This window comes from Apium graveolens, chromosome 4 (assembly GCF_009905375.1).
Source record: "Apium graveolens cultivar Ventura chromosome 4, ASM990537v1, whole genome shotgun sequence".
NCBI lineage: Eukaryota > Viridiplantae > Streptophyta > Magnoliopsida > Apiales > Apiaceae > Apium > Apium graveolens.
The window spans coordinates 123,733,751-123,752,261 of NC_133650.1; the positions used below are offsets into that span (position 1 = coordinate 123,733,751).

General features: G+C 35.9%; 1 protein-coding gene across 1 annotated transcript; it reads left to right on the plus strand.

The window, feature by feature from the left end:
- The first annotated feature begins 8,752 nt into the window (after positions 1 to 8,752).
- Positions 8,753 to 12,113, plus strand: LOC141718946 (uncharacterized). Its single transcript, XM_074521318.1, has 8 exons — positions 8,753 to 9,149; positions 9,279 to 9,740; positions 9,797 to 10,664; positions 10,719 to 10,734; positions 10,947 to 11,571; positions 11,706 to 11,721; positions 11,838 to 12,060; positions 12,102 to 12,113. The coding sequence occupies exons 1-8, from the start codon at positions 8,753 to 8,755 to the stop codon at positions 12,111 to 12,113; spliced, it is 2,619 nt and encodes an 872-aa protein (XP_074377419.1).
- The last annotated feature ends 6,398 nt before the right edge of the window (positions 12,114 to 18,511 follow it).

Genomic DNA, 18,511 nt, shown 5'->3' on the forward strand with positions numbered 1-18,511 from the left:
TGTAGCACCGCTTTTGGAGGATTAGCCTAAGTTATGAATGATTAGTTTTAATGACTAGATGATTATCTATGGTAGTACTTTTGGGGTAGAAGCGATCAGATCACATGATGTAATTCTCTTTAATATGTTCAGTTGTTGTACCCTCGAACCAATGGTTATGTATATATTCGTTAATTTCAGTTCAGATCAGTTCGTGGTGATAAGATCATATTGTTAATTGCACTATTAACACTTAAGAGGGTGTCATGAAGTTTATAGAACTTGAGAATTCATAGTTTGCAATCGTGCAAGGACTGAACGAGGGAAAGACTTAAGCAAAGTAAGTAAGACAAATATCCAGAGATTCTCAAAATTTTTCCAAGTAATATGCCCCCACAAGGAATAAGATTAGGGTAAAACCTTGAATGTGATAATCAGGGAGGTCGCAATTAAGATATAAGGAACCCAGAATATAATGAAGTGGAAAATGAAGATTTTAAATTAAAAAGATGACCCCAATTATGGGGAGTAGGAAGAAATATTTAGACTGAGAAAACAGAAGTCGAGCAAGATAGGAAGAACCAGAATGGTACTCCTATTGGGCAATCCATGGACCTGCCTAAAACAAAACTTATACTTTTACCCCTAACCACCACCTTGAGGAAACAATGTGGTGTGAAATTCTTTCAGGACTTTTAAGCCGCTAAGCTCTCAGAGTTCCAAGGAACAAGCTGACCCAGTCGAGGCAAGAGCCTGACTAAAGGAAATATAGGAATCATTTGAAATTCTAAATGATTGGCGAATCACGAAAGACTGTTTTTGTCACTTACCCTCCTAAGAGAGAGACCACCCGATGGTGAAAGGCCAAGGAAGGCACGAAGCAAGAGATTATAATAAACTGATTTAAGTTTAGTCAATTGTTTTCGGGAAAGTAATTCCCAAAGATAAGGAGATAGTGTAAAAGCTTTGGACCTAGAATAAAAGCGGATAAGTATGATGAATTATGAATCTAAGTTGTAAAAGTTGTCAAGATTCGTTCTGAGGACACGAATCCAGAATGACGGGATGTTTGAAATCAATACTTATGTTGTGTTGGTTCATGAAATAAGGATAAGAGAAAGGAAAATAAAAAGAAACTGAAGTGGAAAGGAATATAAAGGCAATAGAGTTTGAGGAATGATAAGGGAGTTGGGTATGAGGAAACCCTAAAGACTCGTAGCAATAGAAATAGAAAAGTATGCATTCGTCAGGATGATGGTGATTCACCATGAGTTAAAATCGATGGTTGAAGGCATAAGAGATACATATATTTTATCCCCGGTAAGTTGGGAGGATTCGAGGAAACCTTGAGATAACTCGAAGGATAAATAATGAGACGCGGATAGACTGAGGAGACAAGGAAGTAAGAAATTAGGAAAATTGGATGAAGGAAGTGACCTTCAAGAAGGTGAAGTGTAAGACCAGTGGCATGATACCCAGAAAGGGAGACGCCAGGTATGAAAGATATCCCAACATTGAGGTGACTGTTGAGATAAACAACAAAAGTAAATAAGGAATTATTAAGAAGAAGTTCGCGTTGAACACGACCAATATCTTCCAGAACATCCTTGTTATTGTTACCAAATTAGGCAAGAAAAGCAGATAACCGTTGTTATCTTTTGAAGGCCATAATTGATTGACCTCATTTTGTATCCAAATGTTATTTTAAAATTAGGCATATACTATCGAGGTGGGAATGATTGAATAAGACACCCTTATCAGGGATATATGATTTGATTTATCCATGGAAGGATGCATGTACCTTTTTAAAGGTGGAATTAAGGATATAACATCGGTAACTTAAAATGAATCCTAGGGGAATGCATAAAGGTTGGCATTTCACCCTTAATAGGGATAGTATGAGTTTTGACAGTATGAATTGGAAAGGATTAAGGTAATAACAACCTTTAAGGATCAGTGGAGAAATTTTTCAGAAGTATATAGACTATGATTCTGGTATTAATAAATGGTATCTTGATATGCCCTGTGCCTAGAGTGTACCTGATGAAGTATTTAAGGATAACCTTAGAGGTTTTACAAGGAGAAAGGTAATAATCAAAGTTCTCAAGAATAGAAATGTTGATAAAGGAAATATGACGTAATTATAATGATGCCAAGTGGGGCACGTGCTAAACCACGAGAAAGTATGGATCGAACCAGTAATGGTCGAAATTGTTCAGGGCAATTAGGACTTAAGATAAAAGATGTTCTAAGTATGGTTGAGAGTCAGTCATGACAGTGATTAACCTCTAAAGGCTGAGGCAATAACTTATGGAAAAATGGTGATTTTTTTTACTCATCAGATTTAAGGAAAACATCTTCACATAAGCTGTGATTGAAATGAGGTAGAAAATTTATTTGGAGGTGGTTAAAATGACATTGACTGTAAGGGAATTTTACTATCAGGAAAGGCCAAAGAGGTGGCCGACACTTTAAAGGTAAGAGGATAATTATAGGCGCTTGTGCCAAAGGAATACAGTGATGATGGTTAAAACTATGAAGGTTGTATTATGGTTTGGAAGATTGACATTCCTTTTGATGACTGTGCAATACCCAACCGTAATAGTAGTTGGTAAAGGTTTAATTCGTGTAATCGCCATGAGCGGGCTATCTATCTCAGAAGATACTATCTTGAAATAATCCAGGACCATATTTCAAAAAGGACTAAACGAACCTTTGAGTTAAGTCTTCAATCGAAGGCATATGATTAAGAATGGTATTAACCTACTATCGTTGCTTTGATTGAAACTCATCTGCAATTTTATCTGCTTCATGTCATGTATGTACATCAGGATCTAGAGTGTTCTTCATGAATCATGAATGGAAATTATGTTACCTCCTTAGGAGAATTCTATACGACATGTATGGACTCCGTATGGTTAGATATTAAGATTTCATGGAAAGTGAATTACGACAGTAGGTCAGTGGTGGACCATAGTAATGCAGCAATGATTCTGCGAGTAATGAGTCGATTACAACCATGAGAGTTGTATTGGAATGAATGTTGAGATTGAGTACCACTAATCGGGTCATGGTGGTGTATAAGTTATCATTGATAGACTAATTAAGTAGATTATCTACCTATTGAATACTTATTCCTTCTTATCAATAGAGAGTCGTATTACTATACGAGGAAGGTTGCGGTGCAAGCATAGAATTATATTAACGATGATGTATAAAATGAGATTCCAGATTCGATTTTCGATGTCGAGGGAGTTTCAAAGGTGATTGAGTATAAGCTCGAGGAAGAGCATGGGTCCGTAGAATGATGGGTGGAATAATAAATATTAAAGCATGTGAAATGCGATGCGATAATACTTGATATATATACACATATGTTTTGTTCTCCTATGACAAACCTCTATAGTTCAGAGGTAGGTTCCAAGCCAGATATTTTGTGGCAGTATATTTTTTTTCATATATACAATTCTCTTCAATTCGTTCTTTTCTCTTCTTTTTATTTCATATAAACTGAGAAGAACAACCCTTCCAGAAGGGGAGGTATTGCCGAATGACTATCTATCTGTGTGATAGAAGCCTAGTAGGATACCATCTATTGTTTAATTGCTTGTCAAGTACTAAAGGCTGACCACCTTCTGTACTAACTATGCGATATAACAAGTGTTCATGATCATAGTAATCTCTCAATAAATTCTTTTACTTCTATATGAAGGACTAAGCTTTCGAAGATAGAAGCAGTTGAAAAAGGAGTAGTAAAGTTGTGGTGGTATTCGGAATGGAAACACATTCGTGATACTAAGGTTGACGAGGTTATTAAAAGGTTATAGAACGCTAATGAGCAAAAGTATAACCAGTATAATATTAGGAACGGAAGGTAGTAGCGATTACGAACTAGAAGAGAATGGGTATTAAAAAGCAAAATCTCTAATGCTAAAAGCTATAATGAGAGTCTGTGCAATAGACTTGAACTAATTTGGAATGATCAGTTAACACGGATTGAGTTTTCTTACGCCAATAGATCATATGTCAGTATTGAGATATCGCCTTATGGGATCCTTGAGGGAAGACAATATCGATCTCCCTTATGTTAGGATGAAGTTGTAGAGCGCGAGATGCTCGGACCAGCAGTGGTCCAAAGGACTAAGGATATGATAGATCTACTCAGAGGACGGCTGGTAGTAGCCCGAGATGGACATGATAAATATGTTGATTTGACACAAAAGGACAAGGAATAGGAAGTAGGGGACCTAGTGTTGTTATAAGTATTCCCTTGGAAAGGATTGATGAGATTCGGAAAGAAAGGAAAGCTAAGCCGACGAATTGTTGGACCCTTTGAGGTATTAAGACGTATTGGGAAGTTAGCATATGAGCTAGCCCTACCCCCGAACATGTAGCAAGTTCATAACGTGTTTCACGTATCAATGTTAAGGAAGTATAATTCGGATGCCAGATAAATAGGGGCATATGAGCACATAGACACGCAACCCAATGTAACCTATATGGAGCAACCAGGAAGGGTTATAGATTGAAAAAGGAACAATTGCTTAGGAAAAGGGTTATCAAACTACTCAGAGTTTGATGGTAGAACCACAATGTGGGAAAATTTACTCGAGAGTTAGAAAGTGCAATGCTAAGAGAGTATCCCTATTCATTTTCTATTTGATTCCGGGACGGAATCCTATTAAGGAGGGGAGACTGTAATAACCCCAATTTTTGGAAAATTTTGAAACCATTATGAATAGTGTTTTTGCTGAATGAGAAAACTTTTCATGCCACACTATGTATGGGTTCTGTTATGGATATTCTGAGATTTTATTAGTACTCTATATGGTATATAAGTGTATGTAAAGATCGTCAGAATCCAAATCCGAACACTTTGATTTTTTCCCAGAAATCTACCAGATACAGAAGGAATCGAGTATAAGGTAACAGAATAAAAAGGATTTAAATTCAAGGATTATAAGAGAGGATCATAAAAGGAATATAATGTATTGAGAAAGGTTAAGGAAACCTAAGAAATAAGATCTCGGGTATGATCCCTCAAACGAGAAACGAGAACGAAAGTTAAGCGAACCGTATAACAGATCAGCGGTCATTAGGCAAACAATTAGAAGCTAATCAAAGGGATTAGTGGGGGTGATGTCATCAAACCAATAGGAAGAGGACAAAGGAGGGAGGGTGACATCACTTGATGATGTAAGTATGACATGGGGGGGAGGAAGTGTGGTTGAATGATAACCACACAAAATCAAGGTTAATTAAGTAATTAACCTAAAACAAATCAAAATTTAACCAACCAAGCCAAACATTTCATTTTCACCAAACAAAACACAAAACATTTCATTTCTTCCAAGCTTGCTCTCGGCTTCTTGCTTTTCCAAAGGAAGAAAAAAATCAAAATCAAGTTCCAAGCATTGTTAAATCACAAGGTAATTATCTAAGGTTCCTTGTACATAGATATGGATATCCTATAAGTTTAAGCTTCTAATTCCTTCACAATCTCTTCCAATAATTCAAGGAGAATAGTGTTTTTCAAGAACTAAAATTTTTGTTCTTGAAGTTTTGTTTAGTTTAAGCTTGGATAAGGACTTTAAGGGTGATTCCAAGCCATTCTCTTGATTCTCCACTCTCCAAGGAAGGTATAAACTCCAAACCCTAGCTTTAGTTTTGAGTAATTAGGAATGAATATGATTGATATAGTATATGTGAAGCATGAGGCTTGTTTGTTTAAAGTTTGGTTGAGTTTGTAGAGATTAGTTGGTTTTGTGGTGTTTTTGGAGTTGTAAATCTTGATAATTAGTTAAAGAACTTAAGTAAAGCTTTTAGTTCATGTGGGGAATAAGTATAAATTATTAATGTTGAGTTGTTGGGGCTGTTATGATGTAGTATGGACGGAGTTTTGATTTGGTTGTGATTGTGGATTGATTGGTGGTTGAATTGGAAGGGTATAAAATTGGGAAATCGCGTAAACATAGCCGTCGTAATGCCCGATTTACCGTAGACTGTTTTTGTTCTTAACATCAGAACCCTTGAACTCACTGTTAGGTTTTTACCATTGCCATGTTTAGATAGTTCATGTTACGAGCTTCGTTTTGATACGTGGTTCGTTTGATTCCGATGTACGGTTTAGGAGAAACGGCCATTTTAAGTAACGACGTTTCGCGAACGAAACATTACCCCTCGCCTTACTTTGAAACCTTGGTAAAGGACCTTAAATGAGTAATTGGGGTAAGAAACATTTATGTAAGGTGTAATAGGCAGTTGGTAAGACATTTGCGAAAGAATCTCCTTAAAACTCGTAATGGTTAATTTATTAAAAATGGTGGAGCCAAGGGTACTCGAGTGACTTAAGAGAATCAGTAAGCGCAAAACGAGCGTTAGAGTCTAAGTTGGTTAAAGTATAGATTTACAAGTGACTTTGGTTTAATTCCAACTTACATGTTGTTTATAGGTTACCAGACTCGTCCCGAGCCATTGTAACCCCCAGTCGCTTAGGCAAGTTTTCTACTCGTATAACTGTTGTTGTGATGTATATGTGTATATGCATGATCTTGCGATAAATGCATATTTGTTATTAGCAAATTCTTGCGATATATTGGAGCATGCTGATATGGTATATATGCATGTCTGTTTCGTAATCTTGATATATATCTGTTGATTCAAATGCTTATTAGTTGCATAATACCTATGCTAGAGATAAGCAGTAGTTGCGTATACCCTGAGTATAGGGGACCCAAAGGTGAACCCTTTTCTAAAACCGGGAGTAGATGTTCCCGAGTAGATGCGCCCACCATTTCTTCCCCCATTAGTGAAATTTCATTCAGTTTTTAGTTCTACATTCCCCCAATCCCAAAATTCTCCCCCGTTAACCAAATTTTGGTTCCCCCCAAATCAATCTTCAGACACAAAATCAAAACAAAAACTCAAAACTAAAAACTAAAAAATAGAAAACTGTTCTCTCTCTCTCAAACCTGTCTCTCTCTCTCGAACCCCCCCTCTCTCTCTCTCTCACCTCTCTCCCCTCACAATCTCTCTGAACTCCGGCCATCATCTCACCATCATAATCTCTTGAACCTCTCTCTCTCTCTCTCGAACCTCTCTCTCTCTCTCTCGAACCTGTCTCTGGAACCTCTCTCTCTCTCTCTCTGAACATCTCTCCGCTCTGAATCTCTCCGTTAAGCCTCTTTCATTTAACCTCTCTACTTCGGTAAGTGTTGTATCTTCTTGAATCAAACTGGTCTTCTCTGCATGAAGACCAGTTTTAAAAGTTGAGGATTTTTGAACTCAAAACCCTAATTTTGTAAATTGGGGTTTTTTCTAATTCGAAACCCTTATTTTTTTATTAATTTAGTGTCAAATCTTGTTGCTAATACTTTTTTTCTTGTTGTATACCGGACCTAATCTGAGAAAAAGATTTAAAGCTTTAGGTAATTTGGAATTGTTAGTTGTACATTTATATTTTTGTTTATTTTTTTTATTTTTGTAAATTAGGTTTTCTTTTGTTTGTAATGTTGTGATTTGTTTTTGCAGGACATTAGTGTTGTTTGATTTTTCGATCTTCGGTGAGTTTTCTTCTCCAACTCTGTTTTGTACGCTTATACATTTGATTTGTTTTGTTAGTTTTGATAGTGTGTTTTTTGTCTATGTGCTATGCAGTTGGTTCTTATGTTGATCTATGTATTGTGTATAGTATACATTATGTATTATATGAAATCTCAGTTTTGTTTTATTTACAATTATGTGTAGGAGAATTCATTTTGGTATTAGTATGTTATATTTAAATGTAGTCGTGTTCTGAATTTTGGATGCAAGTGTGTGGTTAATTTAGTGATTGTGTATGCAAGTGTTTAGTTGAAAATAGTACATTTATAATTTGATAATCTGCATCCGTGATCTGACTATTATACTATGGTTAATTATATAGTGATTATACATTAAGTACCGAATGACTAGTTAATATATAGTACTAGTACTATAATTAAATGTATAATATGAATTACGTAATGCATTACAAATCGATTCATATCATATTATAATAAAATATATAACATTAAAATGTATAATATGCATTATGTATAATATGAATTCTCAGTTTTCTTATGTCGTTTATAGTCTACCCTATGTGTGGATGTCATACTTAAAATCAAGTTAGACTTCTAAAATAAATATTAGACTTATAAAATAAATATAAGCCTTATACTGAATTTTTTAGTGACATACCAGGTGGTTTTAAATGGATAGGTCTTGGATAAAAGCCGATAGGGATTCTCTACAGTATGAAATTGGTGTTGAAAACTTCTTGATATTTGCCGAGGAAAATGCTAAAAACCCCAAGAAAATTCCTTGTCCTTGTGCACACTGCTCTAACTTCAAAAAGTTTTCTGTGAATATAATCAGAGGTCATCTTTATGAATCAGGGTTTAGTTTAGGATATTATGATTGGATTTGGCATGGAGAAAACCATGATAATAGTACTAGGTCATCTGTTGGTAGTACTTGTCCTCCCTAGAAGCCCATACCAATTTCAGAAATATTTAACGTGTGTGAAGCAGCCTATAGTAGGGAAGATTGCGATAAAGAGTCAGATAACTTTAAGAGGTTTGTTGCCGATGCAGAACAACCTCTGTTTGAGGGAAGTGAGTGTACTAAACTGGAGTCGGTCTTAAAATTACATAATTGGAAGGCTAGGTTTGGAGTTTCCGATAAAGCTTTTACTGATCTGCTTCAATTAATTGGATCAATTCTTCCTAAAGATAATCTGCTTCCGTCTAATATGTATGAAGCCAAGAAAATATTGACTGATTTAGGCCTCGAGTATATTAAATTCCACGCTTGTCCAAATGACTGCATATTATACAGGGGTCCAATTCTCGAGTCTTCTTCCGAGTGTCCCAAATGTCATCTCTCTCGCTGGAAAGTTGGGAAAGATGGTCAAGTTAGGGTAAATGTGCCAGCTAAGGTTATGTGGTATTTTCCGATAATCTCCAGATTTAAAAGAATGTTTAAATCTTCATCTACTGCTGAATTAATGAGTTGGCATGCAAATAATCGATCCAAAGATGGAAAGATGCATCACCCCTCTGATTCTCCTTCTTGGAGAAATGTAGATTGTAGTTGGCCTGAGTTTGGTAGCCAGGCAAGAAATATACGTTTAGGATTAGCGGCCGATGGTATAAATCCACACAACAATGAATTAAATAATCGGTACAGCTGCTGGCCAGTTATGTTAGTAACATATAATCTTCCTCCATGGTTATGCATGAAGAGGAAGTTTATGATGTTAACAACATTAATTTCAGGCCCACAAGAGCCTGGTAATGATATTGACGTATATCTCCAGCCACTGATCGACGATTTAAAAAAATTGTGGGAGGAAGGTGAACCAAACGTGTACGATGCCCATACCAAATCCTTTTTCACTCTAAAGGCAATCTTGATGTGGACAATAAATGACTTTCTGGGATATGGAAATTTGTCGGGGTGCGTTAATAAGGGTTATAGGGCCTGTCCAGTATGCGGTGATCAGACCGTGGCTAAATATCTAAGTCGTAGTAGAAAAATGAGCTACCAAGGACATCGTCGGTATTTAGATCTTTATCATCCGTATAGGAGACAAAGGACAACTTTTAATGGAGAACAAGAATTTGGTTGTGCACCTGAACCACTTAGCGGAGAGGAAGTGTTGGGGCAACAACAGCAACTTAGGTTCAGTTTTGGGAAGGGGGGAAGCCAAAAAAGGTGGAGTCTCCATGGAAAAAACAGTCAGTTTTTTTTGAGTTAGAGTATTGGAAGTTTCACCATGTTCGACATTGTTTAGATGTCATGCACGTCGAAAAGAACGTGTGTGATAATATAATTGGGACACTTCTACACATGAAATTTAAGAGTAAAGACAGCCTTGCCTCACGTCTTGATTTGGTTGACATGGGAATACGGCCTGATTTAGCTCCAGAAGTAGGTGAGAAAAGAACATACCTACCTCCTGCCCCTTATACTCTCTCCCGGAAAGAAAAACAAATAATATTGGCATCATTGTACGACATGAAACTTCCATACGGACATGCTTCAAATATAAGAAATTGTGTATCGATGATTGATATGAAGTTGTATGGTTTAAAGTCCCATGACTGCCATATCCTTCTCCAACAACTACTACCTGTTTGCATTCGTTCAGTGCTTCCGAAAAATGTTAGGGTTAGTATCATAAGATTGTGTTTTTTCTTCAACTCTCTGTGCAACAAAGTTGTAGATGTGTCAAAGTTGAATAAATTACAAGTAGATGTGATATTGACCCTGTGTAAGTTAGAGAAGATATTCCCTCCGTCATTTTTTGATGTTATGATACATCTTATGGTCCACCTAGTAAGGGAACTGCGATTATGTGGACCGGTTTTTTATAGATGGATGTTTCCATTTGAACGCTTTAATAAAATATTGAAGAGTTATGTAAGAAACCGATTCTATCCAGAAGGTTCTATAGCTGAAGGTTACCTCAAAGAAGAGTCAATAGAATTTTGCAGTGAGTTCTATAGCGGGAGTAGTAGAACAACCGGTCTTCCGAAAGATGAAGAAAAAATTTCTGGTCCAATCGGTGGTGTGACTATGAAGTCAGTTGCGGAAAAAGAACGAGATGAGGCTCATCTTTCAGTTCTTCGTAATAATTCGGAAGTGGAACCATATGTTATGTAAGTAAAACATAAAAAGTATACATATAATTGTTAAATTTGTATTTGGTATAGTTTAGTCGAATTTGATGTAAGTAATTTCAGGTTGCATAAAAAATATTTGGAAGAGATTTATCGAGGGAAAAAGAAGAGTGTATAGTGGCTATTGGGAGAGCACAATCGACAATTTGCCAATTGGTTTGAACAAAAAGTTGGTTTACATTATTTTTCCTTCTCTTTTATTTTTATAAGTCGTGTTTTTAAATTTGTAGCCACTTATATGCATCAATAAATTATATGTAGGTCAGTACAGAAATGAGGGAGAATGCGGAAGCCGTATCTGAAACTATAAGATGGTTGGCTGGGAAACCTTCATTTTCAGTTTTGACTTACGAAAGTTATGCTGTTGAAGGGGTCCGATACAACACAAAGGATCGAGATAATGCAAGGGTAGTTCAGAATAGTGGTGTGTCATTAGTTGCGAGGACAGTCCAAGTCTCTAGTGCTAAGGACATGAATCCTATAGAGAGTGATTTAAAATTTTATGGGGTGATCAGGGAAATATGGGAATTAGACTACCACGCATTCAAGGCCCCTCTGTTTTTATGTACATGGGCAGCAAGTGACAAAGGTGTCAAGTCCGATGATCTTGGTTTCACCCTTGTCAACTTCAATCGACCAGGTCACAAAAAGGATAAATATGTCTCTGTTGACCAAGTCAACCAAGTATTTTATATTGAGGATCCAGTTGATGCTAATTGGTCCGTTGTGTTATCGGCGACAACTCGAGACTATCATGATGTTTACAATGAAGATGCTCCTGAAGACACCTCCTGGAACCCTCCCCCATTCTGTTCTAATATCCCTACATGTGACCCTGCTAAAATTGATGATGCAAGTGTTTGTAATAGAAGAGAAAATGTTGAGGGTATATGGGTCAAAAAGTTATAGGAGTCTAGCTATATATTCTCCTTATTTGTAATTTTTCTTGTTATTTGTAATTTTTCTTGTTATTTGTAATGTATCTTGTGATCTCTGTTTTCTTGTAATTTTTCAATGTAGTTATAGAAGTCTATCTGTAATTTTTCTTGACAATTAAATGAGAATTTTGTTTAATTTTCTGCATATCTGTTAGACATTATACCATGAACTGTGTAGTTGTTCTAATCTGTTAAATATTAGTTAATTTTTCAGATTAGAGGAAGAGGAAAGAATGGCACCAAAAAAGCAAATGCGAAAGCAATCAGAAAAGACTGCATCACAGAATCTTAGCGGTGGAAGCCCCAAGTGGCTGGAGGATGTTCCGAACAATGATGAAAACAATGAAGGGAATGCATCGGAATCTCAACTGACTAACTCAGAACAGACAAATACTACAACTAATACTGCTACAAGGAAGTCTGGGGGTAAGCGAGGCGTATGCGCAATGTACAAAGTGATTGTCAAGAAAGCTCGCAGGAAGAAAGTTAAAGTCACTGCCAATGAATGGGGGATTCCTAATGGGGAAACTAGAGCCCGTTTGCAGTCTTACATTGGTATGTTGGCTAGGACTACGATTCCAATCGACATTCCTACGTGGCCAAATGTAGACCCTGAATTAAAATCAAAGCTTTGGTTAGATCTCCAGGTACTAGATCAATTGTAAAAAATTATTATCAAATATAGATCTTTAATATAAGTTTTTCCTGTTATGATTTTGTGAACTTGTGTTTTTTCAGGCTACCTTCAAAGTTAAACCAGAAATTGAAAACATGGTCCTAAAGTCAGCAGGCTCTAAATGGCGACAGTTTAAGACTGATTTGACGAGAAAGTATGTGCTACCATTTATTGGAGAAAAGAAGAAGCTGAGTAAGCCGCCAAGAGGCTATGGCTATGTTAGTAAGGCAACCTGGAAAAGGTTTGTGAGACAGAGGACTGATTCTAAGTGTAAGGTATGTTTTAATTCTGTAATATATGATTTTGGTGATTTTTTTGCATCGTCTGTTGTAATTTTTGTAATCTTGTGACATGTTTTTAGGAAATTCATGACACACAAAGTGAAAGAGTGTCTAAGAGAAAATATCATCACCGGTTGTCAAGAAAGGGCTACATCGGTTTAAAAGAAGATGAGGTAAGAAAAGTTCATTTAATTGTATAACTGTATTTAATTTATAATAGGTCAGTCCATAATAAATTAGAGTCCTACATTTTTTAGCCCTGGAGTTATTTGTATTACTGTATTTTATTTTATTTGTAACAGATAAAAAAAGGAAGGTTGAATCCGGGAGAAGAACCGGATAGAGCGATTTTTTGGCAAAAGGCTCGTAAGCGCAAAAATGGACAAGAGGTCGAAGAGGTCGATGAAGATTTGGCTGTTGTATGCGATAAAATTGTAAGTTTTAATTTTGGTTAAATTACATTAAAGTAGGCGAATCAGTAAAATTAGGACGACATAAATCAGTAAAGTAGGCGAATCAGTATAAATAGGACCCCTGTCAATGTTTTAGTTAATTGGTCTTTAATCATACTGATTACAATTATGCGAAATAATTATTATTTATCTTTTATTGAAAACTAGTTAACTCCATTTTGGTTAATTTATTTTCTTGTTAACAGAACGCATTGTTGGAAAAAAAGAAGAAGGGTGAGATTCAGTTTTCTGGTGCTGAAGATGTTCTGACAACGGCTTTGGAGAGTCGTGAGCATTCTGGGAGGGTTCGGGCTGTTGGAGGGTACATCACTCCAAAACAATACTTTAATTTGCCAAGAGAGCCAAAGCTTCGAATCACAAAGGCAGAGTTGATGGCCCGTGATCGACAAAGGGATGAACTGCTTGAAAAAAAATGCAAGCTCTCGAGGCAGAGATTGATCGCTTGAAGTCAGTGATCGAAAGTGGAGGTACTTTTCACTCTCCAATGCCATCTTACTAAGGTAAATCATTGTTACCTTAATTTTTTAATTTTGTTTATTTAAATATTATAGGCCCAACGATCTTGTGAGCTATCTGTCGAGAGACTTGAGAATAAGGTTGCATTTGGTATGGTATATCCTCGCGAGGATAATTTAACTGATTTGGTACATGGAGTTGATATACCAATTGGACATCAATGTGTCTCCGTTGATGGCCTCATAAAACCAGATGCCTTGCTTCCAGCTGAGACACGTGGTGATGACATGATGACTGTCCGCGATGCTCTAGGATCTTTTTTGGCATGGCCTGAGGAATTAATTAGCTACACAAATGTTGCGGTATAATGAATAATATATATATGTATAATATTGTCTGAATTTTGAAATTAAATTGTTCATTTCAAGATATTAAAAATTAAGTGGTATGTACATTTTATTTTGGTTTTATATTATCATCAGGTGCAGAAAAAAGAAAGGCCCCGAACAAGTGCTGAAAAAATAAAAAAGAATGACGGGTTGCAGGATTTGAAGGCACAATTTCTTCAAGCAAAGCCTGGTGCGAAAGTGCCAAAAGGCTTTAAGCTGTTGTATAAACATGCAACAGCTTGGATGAAAACTACCGGGGTCAGTATCCAGGTTCGATGTGAGCCGAATGTGTTTGGACATGAAAAAACAATTTATTTGTTGCATGAGAATGTTGTGTCTTTATTGGAGTTTGAAATGTTGGGCCAAGCAGTAGTTGCAAGTTACATGGCATAAGTTACCTTTTTTTTCTTTTTAATGATCAATTTTTTTAATGTTTGTAATTTTCCAGAACTTGCATTTTAATATCAGCACTCTTTCGATAGGCACTTGCATTCTGAGATTAGTGAAATACCAGAACTGGCGGAGACATTTGCTTTTATTGACCCCGGATCCACATATCACGTGAATGCTGATTTTGAAGCATACATTTTAAACCGGTTGAGAGAGGGTAACCCGGATCGCCTATTCTTTCTTCCGCATAATCAGAAGTAAGTACTTATTGTAATACTGAAAATTAAAAACATGGATAGTACAGTACACATTTCTATGTGATGTGTCCTATCTGTCTTTGTTTTTTTATGAAAATAGTATGCATTGGATTTTGGTCGTTATCTGGGAAGGGGAAATATATATTCTGAATCCACTACCTCACCCGACACAATTTTCAGAACTAGAAAAGGCGTTATCAAGGTAAATTTTTATTAACGTAACAGTTTGGTATAATTGCATGTTCATTTCTGTACATTATATGAGATTTTATGTTTTTTATGCGGGGCTTTGAAAAGTTACAACTTTGAAACCGGCAGGGGCAACAAGATGGCCAAGGCAAAGTTTCTTAGTGTAAGTACAATAGATCGAGTACCTAATATTTGTGCTTAATATATATGATTTATTTGACATGCCTGATTTGTCTTTTAATTAATGAAATAGGGATCTCCCAAACAACCCGGTGGGATTAAATGTGCGTATGTAATAATGCGATACATGAAAGAAATTATCGATGATGACAAGTTGAATTTTGCTAAAAAGGTATTACCTTGACGCTTCCAGTTTGCTATATATTGAGATATGGTTACTTTTCGATATGGTTACTTTTCATTCATGTACTGAATTTTGTTTGTTTGGAATTTGTAGTGGTTGGCCAAGACTCGATTGTGTTACATCATTGAACAGCTAGATGAAGTTCGCATTGAGGCTCTGCAGTTCATCCAAGAGCATATCTGATCAATTCTTGTACTCAAGGTCTTTTCTTTTGCGTAGTCGTAAATTTGGTAATTTAGACGGTTCTGTGTAGTAAGAATGTAAGTGTATGAATGCTGGGGTTGCTGTATAGGTTTGCAAATGCTGGGGGTTGTACATTTGGTAATGTAGATTCTGTAGTTTTTGAATGATTGATGCAAATGATGGGGTTGGTGTTGGTGATTTTTGGATGATTGATGCAGATGATGGGGTTGGTGTTGGTGGTTTTCGGATGATTGAATGGTTAAATGTATGAATGATTGACTGGTTAGATTTGTATGGATGCGTGTTATTCCAATGTTTTAGTTTTAGTTATGTAGTAAAGGACATCGGTTTTATTTATAACAAATGTCTATTAGTAACGAGTACATCGCTTTTTTAGAAAATTAGTGATGTATAACTTTACACAATTTGGTCTATAAATTTCTTACACATCACTTTTAATTAAGAAAAGCTGATGTCAAAAAAGATAATGTACATCACTTTAAGGTAAAAAACTGATATCAAAGGAATCCAGGTTCAAGTCTAAATTAAACATAGAAATCATTTTGTTCAAGATAAAACTGATGTCAAGTGACGTTATAAACATCACTTTTAACCAAACAAAACTGATGTCAAAAAATGCAATGTACATCAGTTTAAGGCAAATAACTGATGTGAAAGACTAACATGTTCAAGTCTAAATGATACATAGACATCACTTCATTCTAGAAAAAACTGATGTCTATACGCTTAATTAGACATCACCTTTTATTAAAGAAACAGATGTTTAATATGCCATTTTACATCACCTCTGTCAAAATTATCGATGTTTTTGTGACAAAAAACACAGCTTAATATATGTTTAATATGTTTTAATAGGTGTAATTTAGTTATTAAATAATTTTGTTATAGCATTTTTTGTGAAAAATCATCACATAGACATCAGTGTTTTTCACTAAAATCGATGTTTTTGTGACAAAAAACATAGCTCATGATATGTTTAACATGTTTAATTAGGTGTAATTTAGTTATTAAATAATTTACTTATAGCATTTTGTTCTAATAATCAACACATAGACATCTGTTTTTTAACTAAAATCGATGTCTAATCTAGTATAGACATCGGGTATTCACCGATGTCTAGAATAGACATCACCGACATCAACATCGGTTGGGAAACAGCATAGACATCGGCCAAAAATCGATGTCTATGGACTTTTTTCTTGTAGTGACTTCATTCAATAGCCTTATTGTTCTTAACCTTAGCATGTGATGGTGATGACACTAATCAGATAACACGAAACTGATAAACTCCAAATTTCTTTGTACGAGTACCATTCTACCAGACATCCACAAAAGAGATAGAAGCTGAATAGGCACCAATTATATTGAGACCCTATATGTCTATAGAATTTGACGACATAACGGTTTAAGCATAAGTTATCTATCTTGATTACATAGGGCAAGTAAAACGGTTAGAGTTACTTATGAATCATGCATACACATACATGAACCTATGCTAGCATGGCAAGTTCTAAATCTCAAGATCCACCGTCGCTTCAATAGAGATTAACACGCTATCTTATATGTTAGCTACACATATAAGACGAATAAGCACAACCAATACTAGGATATCAATCAATCACCAAACACCAAGATACCGAAATAAATTAATTATTGAAATCCATAAGTAATTCCGCTAGAATCCCATGACAACGATTAGCCCATAATCGAACTCATCGTCACCATGGGTTCCAATGAAAGCATGGTATAAAACAAGGTCTTAATAAACTGAATAATGATTAAAGTATAAATAAACGAGATCTAGGTTTAACAAGAACAAAAACGAGCATCCAAAGTTATAACTAATTCAAAGAATCACAAGTTGAAAACAAGATCTTCTTTTTCGGAGTTGTTAAGTGCTTCTAGGTCTTCTCCTTGGTATCCCAATCTTCCCGGATGATGAAAACCCTTTTTTTAAAGTATGTATACGCCCCTAGTGGACCTGGACCCTTAAAATCGTCAAATTCCACTCAAAAAAATCTTTTTCAGCGAAATCAGCGACCAGCCGCGCCCTGAGCGGCCGCTCAGCTCTCCTGAGCGGGCGCTCAGCTCTCTGGGCGGCCGCTCAGCTCTCCTGGGCGGGTGCTCAGACAGCTTCTGGAAAAATTTCTGATGAATCTTGTTTTGGCCATAACTTGAGTTCTACTCGTCAGAATTAGGCGATTCAACTTCCCACACGAAGTTATTAAGATGCTCCACAACTTGACAGTGGCCTTGGCTTCCAAATCTGATCACTTTTTATCATATTTCCTTTAAAAGCTCATTTCTTCATATATCTGATACCTGAAATGCAATAACACAAAAACACATCAAAATACCAATAACTTGAGTCCAAAACACCAATTTAAGCTTGTAATGAAGCATTCCAAGTGGATATAAAATCCACTTATCACACCCCCAAACTTGAATTGATGCTTGTCCTCAAGCATAACAGACTCAAAACTACAAAACAAACCTAATGCATGAATGCAACTACATGAATGCAACTAAATGATAATGCAATCGATCACCTCAGAATAAATATAACCAAATTAATAAGCCAATGCCTCTAAAAATGCAATAACTTGAAACAGAGTTCGAATAAATCCCACAAACCAACTCACAAACCAGAAACGTGCGTGTGTGGATGCTTAGCACATATACTCTCGATACTAGATCAATAACCATAACTTATCTATCATCGAAACAATCAAAAGTTTATAAACAGAATAGACAATAAACGTATTATGATTCACAACACCTCCTTTCTACTAGAGTTATACAAGGATTCACACTATTATTCAACACATAGCAAAGTTGATTATTTGACCGTGCAATGAATGAGGTCCCAAAAGACTTATGCAATAATACCCATGTAGCGAGCGTTAGGTTAGTGGATCCCAGACTATAAAAGCCTTAGGTCACTAGGCACAAAGTTCCCTAGAACTTAATAACTCGAGTATTAAAGAGCTCACTCTTGATCAATTATGCATAAACACATACTTTTTTTTCTTTCTTTTTTTTCTTTTTTTTCAACAATTTCTGAATGAGTGTGTTTCGCTCCATCTCATTCAACCCTAGACTACTCATAAAAATATGAGCCGGCTACTAGCCATTTGACACCTAGCCTTACAACAACTAGCAATGAAATCCAAGTTTTTCTCCAGATAAAAAAAAATTAGTATTTTTAC

Bases quoted from the DNA above. Each gene is read 5' to 3' on its own strand.
- LOC141718946 (XM_074521318.1), top strand. From the start codon at position 8,753: ATGTATGAAGCCAAGAAAATATTGACTGATTTAGGCCTCGAGTATATT. The intron at 9,150-9,278 runs GTATAAATCCAC...CATTAATTTCAG, and splicing joins TTTAGGATTAGCGGCCGATG to GCCCACAAGAGCCTGGTAAT. The intron at 9,741-9,796 runs GTCAGTTTTTTT...GACATTGTTTAG, and splicing joins GAGTCTCCATGGAAAAAACA to ATGTCATGCACGTCGAAAAG.